This window comes from Condylostylus longicornis, unplaced genomic scaffold (genome assembly GCF_029603195.1).
Source record: "Condylostylus longicornis isolate FDR11 unplaced genomic scaffold, ASM2960319v2 ptg000135l, whole genome shotgun sequence".
NCBI classification, from domain to species: domain Eukaryota; kingdom Metazoa; phylum Arthropoda; class Insecta; order Diptera; family Dolichopodidae; genus Condylostylus; species Condylostylus longicornis.
Genome location: NW_026578103.1, coordinates 3063798 through 3086492, shown reverse-complemented (window position 1 = coordinate 3086492; position 22695 = coordinate 3063798). Strand labels below are relative to the sequence as shown.

The 22695-nt window shown below is 30.9% G+C and overlaps 3 protein-coding genes across 3 annotated transcripts; 2 read left to right on the top strand and 1 right to left on the bottom strand.

The window, feature by feature from the left end:
- The first annotated feature begins 14392 nt into the window (after nt 1-14392).
- LOC129615248 (probable RNA-binding protein EIF1AD) lies at nt 14393-19687 on the top strand. Its single transcript, XM_055530370.1, has 3 exons — nt 14393-14512; nt 16565-17100; nt 19650-19687. The coding sequence occupies exon 2, from the start codon at nt 16586-16588 to the stop codon at nt 17036-17038; it is 453 nt and encodes a 150-aa protein (XP_055386345.1). The 5' UTR covers nt 14393-14512; nt 16565-16585; the 3' UTR covers nt 17039-17100; nt 19650-19687.
- LOC129615246 (NADPH-dependent diflavin oxidoreductase 1) lies at nt 14401-16443 on the top strand. Its single transcript, XM_055530369.1, has one exon. The coding sequence runs from the start codon at nt 14553-14555 to the stop codon at nt 16290-16292; it is 1740 nt and encodes a 579-aa protein (XP_055386344.1). The 5' UTR covers nt 14401-14552; the 3' UTR covers nt 16293-16443.
- Nucleotides 17151-21748, bottom strand: LOC129615245 (centrosomal protein of 97 kDa). The gene is made up of 13 exons (XM_055530368.1): nt 21523-21748; nt 21258-21415; nt 20808-21068; nt 20441-20637; nt 20304-20387; nt 19930-20207; nt 19660-19761; nt 19412-19600; nt 19190-19354; nt 18851-19130; nt 18608-18766; nt 18277-18550; nt 17151-18208 (listed from the first exon to the last, which is right to left on the bottom strand). The coding sequence occupies exons 1-13, from the start codon at nt 21524-21526 to the stop codon at nt 17807-17809; spliced, it is 2553 nt and encodes an 850-aa protein (XP_055386343.1). The 5' UTR covers nt 21527-21748; the 3' UTR covers nt 17151-17806.
- Between the last annotated feature and the right edge of the window lie 947 nt (nt 21749-22695).

Below are 22695 nucleotides of genomic sequence, written 5' to 3'. Positions count from 1 at the left end.
AATACTTGTTTTGTTTATGAACCAAAATTCAAAAATTAAAGAACATTGGATCGTCTTTGCATAAGAGTAACTCTTTTTAAACTAATGGTTTAATATATTTTTCATTAGCATAACAAAACCAGAACAAATTTTTTCGATACTCGAAGATTTTTAGTTATAATATTTAAGTGCAAGGTGCGCATATCCTTAGAAATGTATTCAAAACTTTTCTGCCACATCTGTCAACATTTTCAGTCATTTTTGCTAATGTATAGTACAGAAAATGTTTATAGACATGTTTATAACATAGAAATTCATTTTTTATCGTAAAAACAAAAATAAATCATTTTCATTTTTTTCTCTTTATTTTAATACAACTAAGTTCAATATAATTATTAACTTAAAAAGTAATTTCATTTTAAGAATCCCGGCGAATTGGGCTACAATAAATATCCGCAGTAAGGTATGCTTGTGGTAAGAGTCGACTAAAATCCAAATGAAAATCCAGACGCGACGGACTCACAATGAGCGGCTCTCTGTTCTGCATGAGGGACGGCAGAAATTATATGTGCTGCCTTGCACGAGGGAATTATTCTCAAAGGCTAGGAGAAGAAAACTCCGAAATAAAACAAACAAATGCAATGAACAAAACAAGGATTGAATACCCCAGGTGGTAATCCAGTAATGCTTGAAAATCCACACTCTTCGGAGACTGGTCTCATGGATTCTGGGGGAGACCACTACTATTGCATAGTAGATCGGCGTTGATGGATTAGAAGAAGATCGGGGGTCATGCGATCACCCCCATTGGTGATTGCAGAGAAAAAGGACAGCGTTAAGGATGATAACTCTGAAAAAAAGTCTAATAAGTTTGTGGAAGACAAAAAAATGAAAACCCAAGAAGGTAATATGAAAAGGCATCTTATACAGGAGAATAAATTGGATACTGAGGACTCGAGAATAACCGAGTTGGAGAATCTTTGTAAGGTGCTACAAAACGAGATCTGCAAATTACAGGCAGAGAATGTAGATTTAAAAAATCAAATAAAATCTGCATCAACAGAAAAGAAAAACAAAGATGCGGAAGTTATCGTATATGAAACCGACGAGGAAGAACTGGCAAGAGAAACTGACTGGATCCTAAAACAGAATAATGCAAAAAGCAAAAAATGGAAAAGTCTCCTGAAATAAATTCAGAGACGACAGTTAAAAAAAATAATGAAACCAGCCCTAAAATGAAGGCTGAAAATCCAAAAAAGCACAAGTCTCCTCCGGTTATATTGAGCAACATTAAGAACTACTCCCATATAGTTAAGATATTAAAAGAAGAAAGAATAAACGTTAAGGTCAATATGATGAATAATGACCAATTAAAAATAAATGTGGAAAATGAAAATGAATACAGATTACTAACAAAAACTATAAATAAGACTAGACTGGAGTGGCACACGTATGAGAATAAACTGACGAGACAAGTTAAAGTTATAGCTAGAAATATCCATCCATCGTGTGAGCAGAGGATATAAAAAAATCTGATGTGGTCAACACATAACCGACCGCAGTGTCTATTGTCTAGTTAAGTGAAAGTGTTACAGAATATTATAAAAATGTGTGTTAAATACATTTTTCCAATTTTTAGGACATTAGTAAGCTTATAGTTGACATACCTAGAAAAATGTAAATTTGCCTCTTAGTAGAGTTTCGCTTTGTGCTACCCGAATTCCCTGAAATGCTTGCCAGTGAGTTTCGGTAACAACCAGAACTCAAAGATCAAATTTCAAGAAATTCCATCAATTCGTTCCGTAGATATGGTGAAAAATGTAAAATCGACCCGCAAATCAGTTTTCGAGCTCTGATCTTTCCAAAAAATTTATATGTTCATTTTCTTAATACGAGCAATTCATATATTAAATTTCAATGAAATCGGTTGATTATTTATCTTTATATACACAAAAATGTATATTTGGCCCGTAGTAAACGTCTAGTTGCCGATGCCTGATTTCTTCCAAAACATAGGAATTTTCGCGGACGGTCGAGCTGAGTTTATATATAAAATTTCTAGTAAATCGGTTGAATATTTTCTTCAAAATGTTCAAAAATGTAAAACAGGCCCGCTAAAAAGTGCAGTTTCCGAGGCCTGATATATCCCAAAAGTTGATCAATCCGTGCCATGGTGGAAATAAACTTACATATAAAAATTTCATCAAAATCGGTTCAGCAGAACTTGAGATACACGCGTGCACACACAGACCGACAGACCGACAGAAAGACGGACCGACAGGTTGCTAAAAATAGTTTACTTACACTTCCCTACTATGGAGAAGTGCATTCCCACCGAAAACTCGATATGCAAAATTTGTTGCCATCACATAACCTACCTATTGTTTACACAATACGGTCGGTAAAAAGAGCTTATTAGCAAAGACTTTAAATGTCTAGATGTTGTAAATAAAATCAAAAGGAAGAAGGAAAATGGAAAATATATTTCAGTAAAACTTCCGCTCTTTATGTTATCTTTTGACCATTCGGAAGAAATAACCAAGATCTATAAAATAGAATACTTACAGCACATGAGAGTACAAATTGAAGCTCTTAGAAGCAGCAAATCCATTCCTCAATGCAAGAGATGCCAGAGATTTGGACACACACAAAAGTTTTGCCAAAGAGAGGCTAGATGTGTAAAATGTGCTGGTAATCATATGACAGTGGAATGCAACAAGAAGGATAATTTTCAGCCCAAATGTGTCAACTGCAATGAGGCACACCCTGCAGGCTATCGAGGCTGTTTGGTTGCAAAAGAATTGCAAATAAAGTTGGGTCAAACCAATGGTTTGTATTGTAGCACTTTTCCCTTCAATACAGTCTATGTATAGCTCACACTATTAAAATTATTTTCATTCATATACAAAGCTTTTTGCGTTTATAAAAATTTGGAAAAGCTTGCGGTTTCGGAAATATAAGGTGTCAAAAATTCAAATTTTACGAATTTCAAGAGGTGATAACTTGAGAGGGGGTCGAGATGGAAAAAAACTTTCTTCTAACAAAATGAACTATTTATTAATATCTAAAAGCTCCTAAAATTTCAAGCTTCTACAGTCTGGGGTCTAGAAGAAAAACGACATCAAAAATTTGGAAAAAAAGGACTTTAAATAACGGTAAATTTGAGCGGCCATTTTGTTTTTCTTAAGTTGAACTATAGTATACAAGGGGAAGCAAGCCACTGCTTTTCTGCGTTTACAAAATTTCAAAAATGCTTATGGTTTCATTGCAACAAATATTTAAAATAGGCCATTTTTAGTGCTTTGGGGGGGTATAACTTCTAGAGGGGGGGAGATAGGTAAAAATTTTGTTCTACAAAAATAAGTTTCTAGTAAAGATCTATGTACATATTAAATTTCAGCTTTCTATCTTTAAGAATGTAGAAGTTTTGTAAACAGACACACGGACAGATGGACGGACGGACGGACGGACGGACGGACAGAGTGAAACTAATAAGCACTTTTTTCAAAAAATTTTTTGGAAAAGTGCTAAAAAGAAGATTGAAAAAGAATAAGACCAAACAAAATCAAATTAAATTTAATGAACAAAGAACTCCCAAAATAGACAGAGCGACGGCACCTAGTAGGGTGTTAAAGGGAGTATCTTATTCACAAGCGCTTCAAAGCAAAACCCCACAAAAAAAGAAAATGAAGGAACCTGACGCAGACATTATGCAAATGATGCATAGTATGTTGATTAGAATTGACGAGATCTCTATTAGATTATTAAAAATAGAAAATGCATACACTGAGATGTATACCGGGAAACCAAAGAAGTTAAGAAAAGATGTGCGTAAATGAGGTACGTATAGTAACTTGGAATGCTAATGGTGTTCTTAATAAGAAACAAGAATTGGAGGTCTTTCTCAAAACGAGAAATATAGATATTTGTTTGCTGTCGTAGGCTCATTTGACATATTATACGAGCTTTAAAATAAAGGGCTATGATTGCTATAAAGCGGTACATCCCAGCAATCAGCCAAGAGGAGGTAGTGCAATACTAATAAAAGAAAGTATAGAACATAATGAAGAATTCAAGATAGAAACGGCTGAAATTCAGCTTATTTCGATAAAAATCAAATCGACTAAACAGGACTTTAGTGTTGGTGCTGTATACTGTCCACCAAATTGCAGCATTAAGAAAAATACTTTTAAAGATCTCCTGTACAAGCATGGATACAGATATCTAATAGGAGGTGACTATAATGCCAAACATACATATTGGGGTTCTATAATCACCGCAACTAGAGGAAGACAGCTAAGAAAAGCTATTCAAGAGCTAGGTTGTTGCTATCACTCCACTGGCACTCCTACTTATTGGCCTACTGACCCTAACAAGATTCCTGATGTTATTGACTTTTTTATAACCAAAAAAATATCAGAAAACTTTCTAAGCCTTGAAGATAACTATGATTTTAATTCGGATCACTCTGCTGTCATATTAAAACTAAGAAAAAAAAAATACCTAAAACATTATTTAGGCCCAGTTTAACAAATAGCACTACAGATTGGGTGAGCTTTAGATACGAAATAATAAACAATATTGACGAAAATATTATTATACAATCAAGAGAGCAATTAGATGTGGAGTTAGAAGGATTTATTAAAATTATACAAAGAGCTGCATGGAACAATACAAAAATGAAAAAGTACAAACCGACAGCAAACAGCTATCCTCGAGAAATAACTGATTTAGTAGGTGAAAAGAGAAGGGCCAGACGTAGATGGCAACGTTCGCGTCACCCTGATGATAAAACTGTTTTAAACAGACTTTCCCAGGTGCTTAAAAGAAAAATCCGAGAATTTAAATCGGCAACGTACGAAAATTATATAAAGATCTTGTCAGCTACGAGGGAAACGAATTATTCCTCATGGAAGGCGACAAGGAGCAAAAAGCGACCGATTAGGCACGCTCCGCTACTGATGAAAGCAAATATCAGTTGGGCGAGGAGCAATATAGAGAAGGCCGAATTGTTTGCTGATCACTTGGAAAACATATTCACGCCAAACGGAATAACCTCAGATGTGGGTTTGGTAGAATCTATCGCAAATGAAGCAGACAGCATAGCTCCACTTACTCAATTTGAGGTTGCGGAAGAGATGAGATCCCTGAAGTTAAAAAAATCGCCAGGTTTTGATCTTATTACTGCGGAAGTACTGAGAGAGCTACCAGACGAGGCATTGGAACATCTGACGAAAATCACGAATGCAGCTATGGATTTAAGGTATGTTCCTTGTGCTTGGAAAGTCGCGGAGGTAATTATGGTGCCGAAGCCCGGGAAATCCTTGAGGGAAACAAAGTCTTATAGGCCCATTTCACTGTTACTAATGATATCTAAGCTTTTTGAAAAGCTGCTACTAAAGAGATTGAAGCCAATAATAGAAAATAGGGGCCTAATACCGAACCATCAATTTGGTTTTAGAAGAAACCATTCTACAATAGACCAGGTCCATAGAATAACTAATATTATAGAAAAGAGCTTGGAAAATAAGGAAATCTGCTCTTCCACGTTTCTAGACGTAGCACAGGCATTCGACAAGGTGTGGCACAGGGGCCTTATACTTAAGTTAGGGCAAATGTTACCATCGTCATTTGTAGAGATTTTGAAATCTTATTTAGCTGATAGATTATTTAGAATTAAACAAGATGCTGAATACAGTATATTGGGTCCAACGTTGTATCTGCTTTACACGAGTGATTTGCCACAAATAGAAAATGCTACGATAGCCACTTTTGCTGACGATACTGCAATATTGGCAGTAGGAGCGAACATTGACGATTCGACAAAAAAATTACAGGAGGCAATTAACAAAATAAGCCAGTGGACTAGAGATTGCAGGGTGAAGTTGAATGAAGCAAAATCGGTTCACATAAACTTCGCCAATCGGAAAATAAGGTGGAAAGAGCATATAAAGAAGAAACACATAGAATTAGAAAATAAATATAGAGAAAATTATTGGCTCCTAGGTCGTAAGTCCAATTTGGCAATAAGATAATAAGACCTTAATTTATAACCAAATCATTAAACCAATATGGCGATATGGCATTCAGCTGTAGGGTTGTGCCAAGAAGACTCACATTAACAAAATTCAAACCTTCCAGAATAAAGTTCTACGGGGCATGGTCAATGCGCCATGGTATATACGTAACAGTGATATCCACAGGGACTTAGGAATTCCTTTGGTTGTGGATGAAATTAGGAGTTGTGCTATAAGGCATAGGGCTCGTCTACAACAGCATGTAAATATGGAAGCAGCTCGGCTGCTAGACAATGGCGTTATGATAGAAAGACTTAAACGAACAAGACCATTCGTTAGGAATTAAATTAAATGTGCAGGAATTAAATACCTTCCTTATGGAAGGTATTTAATTCCTGCACGGAAAAACCAAGTTAGCGCGGAAGTAATAGTTGGTCTGTAAGACCAGTTTTATCCGTTCAGAATTTAGGTGATTTTTTAGGGTAGGAGTCACGCTCCCCCACTGTCGGAGAAAAAAGGCAGATAGAGCCGTTTTTCTTCGTCTTTCGAGATTTTTTCACCTAGTAGAAAAAAAAATTTTAAGAAGCTGTCTGACTTAACAGTTTTGTTTTTTCTAAAAAAAAAACTTTAAATGTATAAATATAATGTTAATAATTACCAATACTAATAAAAATTTAAAAAATTTTATTTTAATTTTTACATTTTTCATTAGGTATACATATAGATGTTATTTTATGTATAATAATATTATGAAAGCATAAATTTTTTTTTAGTTATTTATTTTATTATTATTATTTTTTTTAATATTCGCGAGCACTTTAGCACAAATTCTTTTATTAAGTTTATTTGCTTTAACTCCACGAGTAAATCACTATACAGTTTGAGACATTTAAAAAGATAATTATTTGTCGGTTAATAAGATCTAAACAGCGTTAAATAAAAGTTAGATTTGTTTCTACTATTGTGTAAATCTACATAACTCCTTTTTACAAATACTTTCAGACTAACGAATCTCTTCGAATACTGTTCGCAGGGCATAAATGTTGGATAAAAGTGAATTATTTGTATAGTTTTTTTAATGTACTATATCCAATTGATGCAGAATTCGTTGACTGGCACCACCAGTATACAGTTCAAGTAACAATATGGGACAACATAAATGAACAAAAAATAGTATATTAATAGCATAAGGCGTTATGTACCTTCTAAACTAGTTAATTTAAACACACAATGAAGTTCTATTGACAATATGCTGTACATAACGATTTCACCTCAACCTATTGTCAATCAATAATCCTGAATAATTAAACCTGTTGTTGATCTAACTTTCCTGTTCGACAAAATAGAAGTTTTCGGTGCCATAACTCTTTTGTCTAAATAGCATTATCTATTTTTTACTTGCATTTAAATTCAACCTTTGATTCAGAAAAAAAGTTTCCAATACTTGAAAATCGTGCCTAATGGCGCCTCAAGCTCAGTTTTAGACATTGCGGAAAACTTTAGTACTTCATTCAGTCAATCAGCAATCAGCAAATAATTGCAACACACCTCTGAGATTTAATCGTGCAATATATCTAAATAAATTTTAGACAAATCTGGTTTTGAATAACTTCTTTCTTAATTGGCGGAAAATCACTTAAGGAGTTATCTAGCTTTAATTTTTGCGTTGTGTACTTAAACTTAAAAAAACCTATATTATTATTTGTAAAACCCAAATTTAAAAAAGTACATATGCCTGTTACTTTTCAAGTTTTTTGTAAGAAAGTTGGTCAAACCTATGACCGCTGCAGTCGTGTTTGAATTGTTTTCAAACCCATTTTAAAAAACTTTTGCTAACACAATTTTAAGCACTAATCCTTAAATATCAAGAATTATTTGTTTTTTTTTTAATTTTAGACATTATGTTTAAAATTTAAACTTTGAACTGGATCAAAATCAACTTTGCCTCTTTCGACGGGAAATTTGGCAAATCGAATAAAATCAAAATTTATCTCTCTTCGAATCTGAAACCCTGGCAAGACAGACTTCAATTTAAAGTGAAACGAAATTCAAAGATCTTTATCACATCACAATACTCTGCATTTACTTTTTAAATGCAAGAATTTCTTATATCTTAAAACATAATTACGAAGAGTGCCAACTCTGTTAAAATTATTTTACATGTCTAACCCAGCATTTACACGTACAAGTTACTTGCAAGAAAGTTGCAATACATACAAAAATTTTACTAACACATTGAAATATTTCTACTTGCTTGTTTACTTGCAGTTCAACTTGCAAGAAAATTTTGCTGCCAGTAATTTGAGCAAGTAATTTGACATATTGAGAAATTCACAAAAAAAAATTTGTTGTTTTGATTTTTTTTTTTTTAATTTAAAATTTTTGAATTTTGTTTTGAAAAAATTAAACTTAGCAAACTTATGGTTTCTAAAATTTATAAACAATTATATATATTGCTAGTTGTTTTCTTCTCAAAGACATTTTCAAAAATTAACTTGCTAAACGCCTACGTCATAATAGCAAGTAATTTGACATTTCGAAAAACTAATTGACAATTAATATTATACAAACTTGCGTACAAGTAACTTGTATGTGTAAATGCTGGGTAAGAGATGTAAAATAATTTAAATAATAATCCGTCAGTTAGTATTTTACTCTTGAATATAACACATGTCATCAATTGTAGAATTGTAATTTAAGTAATGATTACCTAATGATGTATTTTAATATATAATCTTTAAAATATACCACTAAATTAAATATTATGAATTCAAACTTCAACAAAGGGTAATTATTTGAAGAATATGTCTTACTAAAGAATATAATAGAATTCTAAATTATTTCTTTGAAAATTATAATATATTACATCATTGATTTCATATGGAATATTATACTTTTTGTTTGAGTTTGACATACGGGAAAAGCTAGATATGTTAGATATTTATTCTAAATTTTGTTCTGCTACATTTGTTCAAATCTTATGATTTAGTTTATATTATAATAATAATGATTTGGTACACGATTAATATACACATACAGGTGTGTGAGTTTTTCTTTTGTTTTTTAGTTTTAATTAAATAATATAACTTTCAATTATGAAGATCTTTGCATCAACTTTATCATTAGTCGGGGTCGACCTAAACCTAATACTATTTAATATTGCTTTTTTTTCTGCATTTTCATATAAATATATTTACATGAATGAAAATATCGCTGTATTTAACTTAAATACTATCACTGTAATAAATATTTGACAAGGCAAAAAATCATTTTCCTACAATTATTCAAATAATTTTTTAAAAATCTTGAATATTTTTTCGATGAAATTTTGACTTTAAAATGATTATTAACGTCTTTTCTCTATAATTTTTAAAGCATGTAGTTTTTCCTAAAGTATATCAACCCAAAAAGTAGTTCGACTCTCCGTATACATCACGAGTTAAAAGACTTAAGCATCATACCTTCATCTTTTCGTTTTTATACACATAGGAATTTTTCGGAGAGGCAAACAGTACGCAATAGACGTCTACCTGTTTTTTTATAATGTATTTTTAAAAGCCGAAGTTTCTTATTTTTTCGAAGGGCGTGATACCTGTCCTAAAAAATCACCTAAACTCTGAACGAATAAAACTGGTCCTACAGACCAACGACCTCTGCGCTAACTTGGTGTATCCGTACAGGAATTAAATAACTTACATAAGGAAATTGGAATTTTGCGTTAAATCGAAAGGTGTTGTTCGTTTAAGTCTTTCTGTCATAACGCCGTTGTCTGGCAGCCGAGCATCTTCTGTATTACTACTCAATAAAAACATACTCAAGATCTATAGCTGCATTCATGATTTTCATCACATGTTTCAATGCCTCGTCTGGTAGCTCTTTCAGTACCTCCGCAGTAATAAGACAAAACCTGACATTTTTTCAGCTTCAGAGTTGTTATCTCTTCCGCAATTTCTATTTGAGTAAGTGGAGCTATGCTGCTTGCTTCATTTGCGATAAATTCTACTAAACTCACATCTGATGTTATTCCGTTTGGTGTGAATATGCTTTCTAAGTGATCAGCAATAAATTCGGCTTCCTCTATATTACAACTCGCCCAGCTGCCATTTGCTTTTTTCAGTGGCGGAGCGTGCCTAATTGGTCTTAATTAGTCTCTTTTTGACAAGGTCGTAGAATTCTTCTAACTCAAGATCTAATTGTTCTCTTAATTGTATATTAATATTTACGTCAATATTGTTTATTATTTCGTATTTAAAGCGCGCCCAATCCGTAGTGCTACTTGTGAAAGTGAGTTTACATAATATTCTATCAATTAAAATCATAATTATCTTAATAGGCTTAGACAGTTTTCTCATATCTTTTTAGGTATAAAAAAGTCAATAACGTCAGGAATCTCGTTAGTGTCAGTAGGCGAATAAGTAGGAGTGCCAGTGGAGTGATAGCAACAACCCTGTTCTTGAATAGCTTTTCTTATCTGTCTTCCTCTAGTTTAGATGATTCTAGAACCCCAATTTGTATGTTTCGCATTATAGTCACCTCCCATTAGCTATCAACGTCCATGTTTGTACAGGAGATCCTTAAAAGTATTGTTCTTAATGCTGCAATTCAGTGGACAGTATACAGCACAAACACTTTGATCCTGTCAAATAAGCCTCTGACAGCAAAGAAATATCAATATTTCCCGTTTGAAGAAAAGTCTCTAAATTTTGTGTTTTATTAAGAACACCATTAGCATTCCAAGTTACTATACGTATTTCATTTACGTACATCTTTTCTTAATTTCTTTGGTGTCCCCGTATACACCTCAGTGTATTTATTTTCTATTTTTAATAATCTTTTAGATGTCACAATGTCTGCATCAGTTCTTTTCATTTTTGTTTTTGTTTGGATTTACTCTTTCTTAATCTTCTTTTTTGCAATTCTTTTGCAACCAAAAAACCTCGATAGCTAGTAGGGTGGGCCTCATTGCAGTTCGCACATTTTGACTGAAAATTATCCTTCTTGTTGCACTCTGCTGTCATATGATTACCAGCACATTTTACACATTTAGTCTCTCTTTGGCAAAACTTTTGTATGTTTCCAAATCTCTGGCATATTTTACATTGCGGAATGGACTTCCTGCTTCTAAGAGCTTTAATTTTTAATCTCATATGCTGTAAGTATTCTATTTTATAGATTTTGGTTATCTCTTCCGAATCGTCGAAAGATATGAGATTAAACTGGCCTTGTCAGTTTATTTTCATACGTGTGCCACCCCAGCTTAGCCTTATTTACAGCTTTGCTTAGCAATCTGTACTCATTTACATTCTCTACATTTATTTTTAATCGGTCATTAGTCGTAATGTTGACCCTAACGTTTATTTTTTCTTCTTTTAATATCTTAACAATGGGGGAGTAGTTTTTAATGTTGCTCAATATAACCGGAGGAGACTTGTGCTTCCTTGAATTTTCAGCCTTCATTTTAGGGCTGGTTTCATTACTTTTTTTAACTGTCTTCTCTGAATTTATTTCAGGAGACTTTTCCATTTTTCGCTTCTTTGCATTATTCTTTTGAATTTGGATCCAGTCAGTTTCTCTAGCCAGCTCTTCCTCGTCGGTTCATATACAATAACTTCCGTATCTTTGTTCTTCTTTTCTGTTGATGTATATTGTATTTACTTTTTAAATTTACATTCTCTGTTTGTAATTTGCAGATCTCGTTTTGCAGCACCTTACCAAAGCTCTTTAACTCGGTCATTCTCCAGTCCTGAGGATCCTTTTACTCTCCCGTATAAGATGCTTTCCCATACTACCCTCTTGGATTTTTATTTTTTTGTCTTCTGTAGACTTATTGCACTTTATTTCGGAGTTATCATCCTTAACTCTGTCATTTTTGTCGGCAAATGGGTCTATCAGAACCCATAGCGCCGATCTACTATGCAATAAGTAGTTTCCTCCAGAATCCATAAGACCAGCCTCCGAAGAGTGTGGATTTTCCAGTATTACTGGATTACCACCTGGGGTATACAATCCTTATGTTTTGTTTTATTTCGAAGTTTTCTTCTTCTTCTAGCCTTTGAGAATAATTCCCTCGTGCAAGGCAGCACATATAATTTCGGCCGTCCCTCAGGGTTAAGCCGGAGATCAGAAAGCCGCTCATCGTGAGTCCGTCGCGCCTGGATTTTTATTGGATTTTAGTAGAATCTTACCATAAGTATACCTTACTACAGATATTTCGTGGCCCAATCGGCAGGTATTATATACATTTGATATAAATATATATTTGTTTTTATTTCAATCTCGTCTTTATAAATTTAAAACACATAATTTCCTATATACGCATTTTTTTCTTTACAAGTTGCCTTATTTTTATATCAATACATGAATTTTTTTACTTGACTTTTATGAAATGAAAAATAAATTTTGTTTTTATCAAAATGAAAAAAAAAAATTTTTACCTAACTTAATTCAATTTTACTTCAGTTCGATGTTTTTGATACACTCGTTTGTTTACAATATTTTGTTTCTTTCTTGCCTACACAACTCTTATTATCTATTCTAAATAAACACATCTACATATTTCTAACTAAAAATGGAATATTTTGAAAATTTGGAAGTACCAAGCTTCCAAATTCTCAAAAACGAAAACTAACGGAATGAAACGAGTCGAATTACTTCTTGAGTAGATATACTTTGGTTTTTCCAAAACTAACCTACTAAGTTTTATGACTAACCTACATTTACTTCAGGAATTTTTTATTATTGACCTTATCTTTTTTCTAGATGAAAACAAATTAACAAATTGGAAATGGATAATGTTGATCACTTTAAACAAAATGAAAGTCTAAATAAATTTTAAATTTATGAGGCTAAGTTGAACAAAATTTTTCAACATATTTAACTACCAAGATGAATAGTGGATTACCAGTATAAATTAACATTAAAATACATATACTTATTCATTTATTTATTTTGAAAAAAGTTTTCTGCTTAGGTATAAGAATAATAAAGTTGTGTCAAATCAATGGTTTGTAATGTAGTACTTTTCCCTTCACCAAGCGAAAATATTGCTTTTGAAACAATCTATGTGCTACGTTATTAAAATTACTTTCATTCATATACGAATATATTTTAAATATTCCATACATTTGGGATAAGCAAAAACTTTGAAATACAACAAAAACAAATTAAAGAGGCGTTAACATAATGCTCGAATTTAAGGGTTAATTGTGTGAGTTAAGAAAAATAATTACATTTTTTAATGACACGGCATTTATCTTTAGCTTTCTGCATTTATGGAAAATGCTAACAAAAATAAATGTGTCAAGAACATGTCAAAACTTATCGAAGACGTAAGTTTTGGCAATTATATATATATAATTTTGTCATACTGACAAAAATTATTTAATATATTATTTATACTATATGAGATAGCATTTCAAAACATAACAAACTTATCTGCTCTTCTGACGCGTTCAGTTTAACACACGATTATTTCTTTTTATTCGTATTTTTGATGAATATCTCGGCGTACACATTTTGTTTAACATTAAAGTCGTATTGTAAACACGTAGCTGTTAGTAATGAAATATTAAAGTTTTAAGATTATGAAGAAAATTTTTTCCCGATGACATCTTATATTCAAACATCAATGATATTCAGAGGACCTTGAAAATCTTTAAACCTAGTCTAACATCGAGCTGTTTGCAATTGCTATTGAGTACTTTAACAGGGGTTACATAGTATAAAAGTAGAACCAAAGCGGAAAACGAAAACAGCGACTGATTCCAATTACTAACAAAGAACAACAGCGAAACCGGGAAATCAGTTGTTCACCATTTTGCATTTATTATAATGTCAAACACACATAGTAATATGAAATTTGACATTTCGTCACGGAACATCGCTATTGTTCTGCTTTCATCCTATTTAACTGCTCGTGTTTTTTGGTCATCGTTTGTTCCCATGAAATTTGATTTCCCATGTGTGTGAAATTTATTCTTTTTATACGACGAACCGAGTGCTTGACTAAAAATTTTAATTTACGTACATATATACTATACAGATTGAAATAATATTTCTTGAAATCAACTTGAATTTGACCTTAGCTGACATGACAAGCAAGTTTTAATCTTTCAATCCGCGTATATGTAGTCGATTTTCAAGTTAAGCTAATAATTTTATGAGATCGATTTAAAAATTTCCAGGTAAGAAGGGTTTATATGAGGTCAAAATTCACCTGAAGTCGGCTTCAAACTATATATAAACGTAGTAATCATATTTAAATTCTGAGCAGCTGATTTTGCCGTTTAAGTTCTGTTTTGTATTAACATCAGAGATCCAAATCGTCTGCCGTTGCCGTTACCGTTACCGTTCACCACTTTGGTCCTGCTTTTACACTTAAATTATTTTTCCCACACATTGACATTTAAAATTGCACGTGCGTATTTTTCATATGAATACCATAAATAAAAAAGTATTTTTTAGCAAAATAACAAAAAACCCTGTAAAAATAAACAAGTGCTGCGTTTAAAATTTTAGTAAGTGTTATTTTTCTAACAAAATTAATTTAAATATAAAATGCGCTTGTTGATATTATATGGAAGTCAAACAGGTACTGCACAAGACATAGCTGAAAATATATGGAGAACTTCCAAACAATATAATTTTTCTGGCCCAGTATTACCTTTAGATGAATATAAAATTGAAAATCTTATATATGAAGAATTAGTACTATTCGTAGTGGCTACTACAGGGCAAGGGGATGAGCCAGATAATATGAAGAAATTTTGGAAGTTTTTGTGCAGAAAATCATTGCCAAATAACTCACTAGCGCATATGAAATTTGGTTTGCTAGGATTAGGGGACTCCAGTTATATTAAATTTAATTTTGTGGCGAAAAGGCTTTTTAAGCGCCTTGTACAATTGTCTGCAGAACCTTTACTTCATTTAGGGCTTTGTGATGATCAACATGATCACGGACTATATGCAACATACTTTTCATGGATGAAAGAATTTTGGAACATTTTACAAATTGATATAATTACGAAGCAAGTGACAAAATCGGTTTTTAAACTGAAAATTATTGAAGTAGGAAATAATATTCAAGACCAAAATTTAAACTTGGAATATTTAAAATGGCCTTATAATAAAAAATTTTCTAACTTTAAATTAATTCAAAACTATAGAGCAACAACAAAGGATCATTTTCAAGATGTTCGCCACATCAAATTTAGGTATCCATCAAATGTCATTTGGAAACCATTTGATATTTTTGATGTACGTCCTTGGAATTGTGATAAAGTAGTTAGCAAATTTTTTGAAATCCTTTCAGAGAACAAAGTTCCTATAAAACGTCAAACATTTGTTAGTTGTGAAACTATAGATCAAGAGATGGAGGTTCCAATTTGTTACCGTCAGGGTCTTTTCATCGAATCAGCCGCTAAATATGTTTGGGATTTAACTGCAGTTGCTAGGCAAAAGACATTTGAACTACTATCGGTCAATTGTACTGATGAACTAGAAAAAGAAAAACTTTTAGAATTGTGCTCTGCTGAAGGTTTAGATGAAATGATAAAATATGCTTCTCGACCAAGGAGAAATATTTTAGAAGTGTTAAACGATTTTCCACATGCTACTTCACAGATTACACTACCTATTTTATTTGAAATGTTTGATGTTATCAAAACTAGATCATTTTCTATTGCATCCTGCCCTGAGGAAGGTTCTTTACGTCTTCTTGTAGCAGTGGTAGAGTACAAAACAATTTTGAAAGAACCAAGAAAAGGTCTGTGCTCTAATTGGCTAAAAAGCCTACGTATTAATGATGAAGTACTTGGATGTATTCGATCGGGTACAATGAATATTCCGAATGACAGCACACCATTAGTGTTAATTGGTCCTGGAACTGGCATAGCTCCATTTAGAAATTATCTTATAAAGGTTGAACATGAAATAAAACTGTTACCCCATAAGGATAGAAGAAAAATTATTGTATTTTTTGGATGCCGAAATAGACTTAAAGATTTTTATTTTAAAAATGATTTTGCACGTCTCGAACAACGAAATATTGCAAAATTTTATTACGCATTTTCTAGAGATCAGGAACATAAGGTATATGTCCAACATTTGATTAAACAGCAACAAGATACGCTTCGTGATATAATATTGTTGAAAAATGGGATTATTCTTGTAGCTGGAAGTTCAAATAACATGCCTAAGCAAGTAAGAGAAGTATTTTGTGAAATTTTTGGCAATCCTAATTATTTTGAAGAAGTTTTAATTAAAAGTGGTCGTTATCAAGAAGAAGTTTGGTCCTAGGAATTCTATTTATTTGCATATTTATTAAAAATACATGTGTATAAACAGCGGATTACGGGGAACTTAAGTTAACTAAATTTCAACACCTTAAGTGCATAGATAATTTTTGTAGAAATTAAAGAAAATAAAATATATGTATATTTTTATTAAATATCTAGCATTTTATTAAAATATTTTTTTGACCATTTTCTCCTAGTTACATATATATATACATATATCTATGTGCACAAATATTATAAATTTTTCAGTTGTGTTTCTTTTTTTTTTTTTAGATTAATTTAGGACTATTAGCAATGTCTCGTGTAACTAGACAAAAACATTACATGTATGAAATGATGAACGACGACTATGAGCTACCAAAAGAAAATCAACAAATTGTAAGAATTGTATGTAGTAAGGGAAATAATTTACACGAAGCTGAACCAGCACATGATGCAGAAAATTTCTTAATATCCATGCCAAATAAATTTCGTAACAACATTTGGATAAAACGCGGTGATTTTGTGGTAATTGAGCCAATTCAAGAAGGTGACAAAGTAAAGGGTGAAATAGTCAAAATATTAACTGCAACCCATATTAAAGAATATTCAAAAAGTGGAATTTGGCCAAAAAAATTTACTAAAAAGCGCGAGCATTCCGAAGAAAATTATTCAGATGGGAGCGATGACGAAAGATTTGTTGTTAAAAATAAAAATAGACCACCAATCGATGAAGGGTCAGATTCGTCATCATGTGATAATGCATAATACAAATTTTTTTTCATAGCATAAGTTTCCAATCTTTCCAGAGTCCAAAAAATTTATTTTAGGTAAAACTTGTTTTTTCGTTTAATCTTTTAAACATAAATATTGTAAAATAAATTTAAATTTTTTTAAAATTTATCCATCTAATTCTTCACTTATTAAGTAAAGAGAAAAAGAAAAATATATCTTTGATATACTATTTTCTTTTGTGATATAAGAATAAAAAGGTACCTAGTAAAGCAGGCAATGATATAATAGTAAAGGTAATTGAATGGTACAATAATCATTTTTTAGTTTAGTATATCGTTTTATTTAAACAAATTGATTTAAAAATTAACGACTTTATTTCCAAAGCATAGTTTTTATTAAATTCACTGAGAAAAGATTTTTTTTGTAGACATGAAACTTCAAAATTCTTAACTAAGGACTTCATGTTAAAAAAAGGAATCAAATTAAAATCAGTACAAATTTTTCCTCAGTTTGATATCTGTGTGTAACAAGTACAATTTAAATACATACATAATTCGAAACAGAAACTAATTAAAGTAAACTTAAAAAACATTTTTTCTCATAAATAATACCTTACAATAATCAAAAAAAAACTTTTTCATTTAAAAAGAAACTGAAATACTTGTTTCTTCATAACATATATTATTATGTAGCAAATTCTTAAAATAGCGTATATGCGCTTTATAAAGCTTTTAGAGATCAAAAACGTTTTTTAGGAAAATTTTATCAAATTTGTGATTCAAGTTTATAAATCATTGCATTTCAGTTAAAATCTTCTTGGAAATTGTTTGGGTTTTCGTTTTCCATTTTATCTTTTTCATTTTGTTCATGAATATCATCACTTTTCTCCAACTGCATGCTTTCTTCAATTTTATTATCGCTTTTTTTCAATTTCCCATTTCCCATCGAATTAACTGTATTTCCACATGAAATAAGTAAATTTGTTGATTGATCTGACGAAAGCGGAAGAGATGATGGCCTTACTTTTGACAAGAAACTTTGATTTTCAAGCTGTGGTGTATGAACGGCAACAATTTCTGTTTGGGTTGCGGCTGAATCTTTACAATCTTCATTTATAATTTTTTTTAAGCTTTCATGAGGCAGGTTACAAAACAATGACATGCAGTTTAAAATATCTCTCATTGAGCCTTGCAGTTGTTGAACCTAAAATTTTTGTACGAATTTTAAAAATGTGTTTTAAATGCTCTAAAAAATAATAAGAAAACTGTTACTTGATTAGTTAGCATAGCACATGTTTTGGCAAGATCAGTCACTACAGCTGTTGTATTATTGTCAAGAGATATGACTTGAGTCGACGTTGAACCTTCTTTATGAGTTTCACTTAACAAACCATTTTCTGAACTTTCTTTCCCAACTATATTTGTGGAGCTTTGCATACTAGAAACTTTTTTCCATAAAGCGTTTATAGCTTGCATTTGTAATTGTTGAATTTTCCTTTCATTTTCTAACTGTGCCTTGGTTAATTCCATATCTTTCGTTAATTTCCTTTGAAAAACTGTTTTCAAAAAATCGCTATTAAAAATAATTTAAAAATAATCTTACTCTATGTATTCTATAGTTCTCTTTTTCAATAATTTTTCTGCAATATCTTTCGTATCCTTTCGAGACTTGTAGCCACGCCATGTCTTTTGTATCAATATAACAGAGGGCTCAACATCTTCCATAAGATTTATAGACAAAACATCTTTTTGTTCTTTATTTCTGTTGGATAGAAACAGTAAAACAATTTCAAATATTACTAATGAACGAATATTAAGAAATTTTAAATTTTTCGGAATACATTACCTTTGTGCTGCCTTATTTCGTATTGTTTTCAGCTTGTCTACGTTAATGTGATCACTATCGTCGTCAGAACTTAAAGTTCCAGATCCATCTGGCGGTGTCATGTGAATAGAGTTTTGAAAATTGCGTGTCCTTACTTCTTGATTATCTAGAGCTAATAACTTAATATTTTGGTTGCTTTGAAGGGCTGTATTTATTTTTCTTGGGCTCAATATTGGACTTTTTTCACTATTTCGTCGCAAATGTGCATTTCTACTTATCTTTGGGGAATTTGACTTGTTTTCTTGAAGCAAAAAAGATGTCTTTTATTTGTAAAAAGGTCAAAATATTCAAAATGTTTACCTTTATTTTTAACTACTTTTGTATTTGAATTCAAATTTTGTGTATTCATAACTTTTTGGTTTACAGAGGTCGGGCAACAGTCGGGACTCATTAAAGTTTCAGGCACTGGTACCATTTTTGAGGCAGCAGCCAAAGGACCACCAAGAGGAAATACGGAGTTTTGATCTTGAAATTTAAAAAGAATTATAATCGACGAAGTACACATTGCAAAACAAAATTTACCATTATACTGGTTCGGTGTATTTAACTTCGGGGTGGATTCTTGTGAAAAGTTTGTACAATGATTTTTCGAAATAATAGCACAATTACCGCCTGTTAGGCTTATGTCTAAGCTTTGTGTCATTATTGAATCATTTTTAATATTTTCAATTAACGACGTTGTCATTTGCAACATGTGATTTTGATTAGTATCTAAATAGTTAAATTATATTTAATTCGATTTTCACCAATTTCATTTCAGATCTACTTACGTATATCACTTTGGTTACATGCCATAGAATGGGATGAAGTGTTTCCATGGTAACTATTAGACATTGAATCTGGAGATCCTTGACGAGTACCAAGTCTAGAAACTAACATAAGTAAACTTTAAAATTTTGATATGAAAATTGAATTTAATCGTATAATAAAAATAAAATTAACGAAATTGTGAATTTACGAATTTTCAAAACTTGCTTCTATTGATTTTTGTATGTTCCCTAAAAATTTGATTATACGTAGAAAAAGAAAAAGTTACTTACATCTTGGCGACTGAATTCTACTTGTTGTTTGTTTTCTTCGTCCTGATGAAGGAGAATTTCCCCCGGATGTATTTAGATTATCAGAAATTTCCTCTTGCAATTGACGTTGGTGTTGTTGTGCTTTGCTCAATATTAAACGAAGCTTTCTCTCGTTTTCATTTTCTAAAGCCTTGCCTAACAAAGGGCAAACAGAACTAAGATACTTTGCCAGAGCCATCTGTTCTCCAACCCTAAATTGTCTTCCTCTTCCTTGACTAAATAACCATTCCGCTTTTAAACTATATCGTTAATAAGACTTATTGTTAATAATTTAAAAAAAAAATTTACCAAAAGGAAAATATAAATATTTGTCAATTCAAATCTAACAATTTTACCTTTCAATTGGGTCTACCATGAAACCATCAATTACTTTTACACTCATACACCAGTTTAAAACAAATGGCCGATGATCAAAACCACTGCAATTAAAAATCGAAAATTGACACTAATCATTAAAATTTACGATACTCACTCAGTTCCACCAGTCATTTGAACACAAGGGTTTTCACCTATGGTTATACTATGTAAATTACTCAAATTGGCTAAAGTACAAATTTCATTTAGATCTGTTATAGAATTTTTTGCTAATGTCAGTATTTCAAGCGACGTTGGCAAATATTTATCACATTGCCTCAAATGAGAAATCCTGTTTCCATGAAGATAAAGTTCCTGAAAAATAAAAATTTTATAATTTGACTAACAATACAATTTTGGATTTTATTCATTTTGTTTTTTAAAATAAAAGACTAAATATATAATATACAAGTATGTACGTATATATTTTATATTTAGTAATACTTTACGAATATATTGTTTTGTAATACTTTACAAAAACTTACTCTTAATGATTTTAAATATGAAATATCAGATATACTGCCAATACTATTTTCTGACAAATTAATGTATTCCAATTTCGTGTTAGTGCTTAAGTGCTCAATGGTCTTAATATTATTTCCTTCTAGATTTAAGTGCTGTAAATGTATTAGTTCTTTTAATCCTTCAATTGTTAAAATTCCGTTGAAGGATAAATTAAGCTCTCTTAAACGCTGCAGTCTACAAACTCCATACATACGAAGTAATTGATTTTTACTAAGTGATAGCTAAAAATGTTTGTGATAAAATATTATATAAGTTTTTCCTATTACGATATTTATAAGAATCGGAACAAATTTTTTAAAATTGAAATATAAAAACCTCAATTAAAGAAAGAAAAAGGTTTAAATGAATTGCAAATATATTTGGTAATTTATTAGCTCTCAGAATTTTGTTTTTGCTTATTACTATTATACCTTTTCAATTCTAAGATATGAATCAATATTATCTATTTTCTGCAGTTCGTTGTCATCTAATATCAGAACTCGACAGTTTTGTGCATCCTCTTGCTTTGGAACTTTTTTCAGACATTTTTTAGATAAATCTAAAACGAATTGTTCACTTTTTTCATCATCTACAAAAAATAATTTTCCTTCAATTAGTAAATCATATTTTCTATAATTAAAACATAAACAAATTAATACACAGTTTTAAATATTTTTTAATCATAATGTAGCATACTCATTTTTAGAAAAAAAAATCGATGATTGTTTCTTTCTTCAAAATTTTGAAAATTTTTCACGACTAAAAGAACTGCTCGTTAACATTTAGATTTAATTTATCAAAATTTATCAGCTTTTCCAGTCTGCTTTTATTTTATAAAAACTTTTAAATATAATGTTTTCAAATATAGCAAAATATAAATATATGTAAATATAATATCATTAAACCTCAACAATCGATTTTTTCAAAAAAAAAAAACCAAAATAATAAGGCAAAAAGAAGTCAAATACAAACTTCACTTAAAGCAGTCAAATGTTGCCATTTCAACTTTAGAATGTTTAATCTTTTAGCTAATTTTACACACAATAGGTCTGTCTGGGATAAAACTTGAAAAAAGAGAAACAATGACGAAATTTCTCTTAGAAAGAAAAAAAATTGTCATTTAAAAAAATAAACCAGACGGAAAACTTTTAAAAACTTTATATGTAATAAACGTCAAATTTCAAAGTATTTATCAAACAACAAATATTTTTCGGTTATAATAAAAACCAAAAATTTTGATTTTGGATTACAAAAGTGTGAAATTTAGAAAAAAACATTTATGAACTAATTTTGGTCATTTCATTTTATTTTTAATTGAAAAGTTTTGAAAAAAAAAGTTATTTTTGATGAAAATTTCTTTTTCAAAAATAAAATCTTTTGATATAACCAAGAAAAACATATGTTTCGACAGCTGCAAGATTTGAAAAGTTTTTAAGAAGAACACTAAACTTTACTTTACAAAACTTGAAAAAACTTTAAACATTGGGAAAATGAGAATGTCATAATTTTCTCTCATTTTTGTTCAAAAAGTATTATCCCAGACGCTTTGCATGCAAAAACTTTATAAAAGTTTTTCTTATACCAGACAGACCTAATATACGCGTTCGAAATACTCATGAGCTCATATACATAGTTTGTAAATTTATTATTAACAATATGCGTAAAACATAATCTTAATTTTTTTGGTGTAACCATTTTTTTATATTTAGTACATAGCTTAATTTTTTTCCTCCAGTATAAATTTAGTATGACAAGACATTTCAAATAATAATATTACAATTAAATGTCAAAATCTCCCAAAAAAAAAACAATCCATCTATTGTTATTTAAAAATACTATTTCCATCTACCGGAGATCAGGTACATATTT

Excerpts from the sequence above, each read along its gene's own strand:
- LOC129615248 (XM_055530370.1), top strand. The coding sequence starts at position 16,586 with ATGTCTCGTGTAACTAGACAAAAACATTACATGTATGAAATGATGAAC.
- LOC129615245 (XM_055530368.1), bottom strand. Across the intron at positions 21,069-21,257 it reads CATATCTTAGAATTGAAAAG|CTATCACTTAGTAAAAATCA; the intron begins GTATAATAGTAA and ends AAACATTTTTAG. Across the intron at positions 20,208-20,303 it reads ATGGTAGACCCAATTGAAAG|TTTAAAAGCGGAATGGTTAT; the intron begins GTAAAATTGTTA and ends TTAACGATATAG.
- LOC129615246 (XM_055530369.1), top strand. The coding sequence starts at position 14,553 with ATGCGCTTGTTGATATTATATGGAAGTCAAACAGGTACTGCACAAGAC.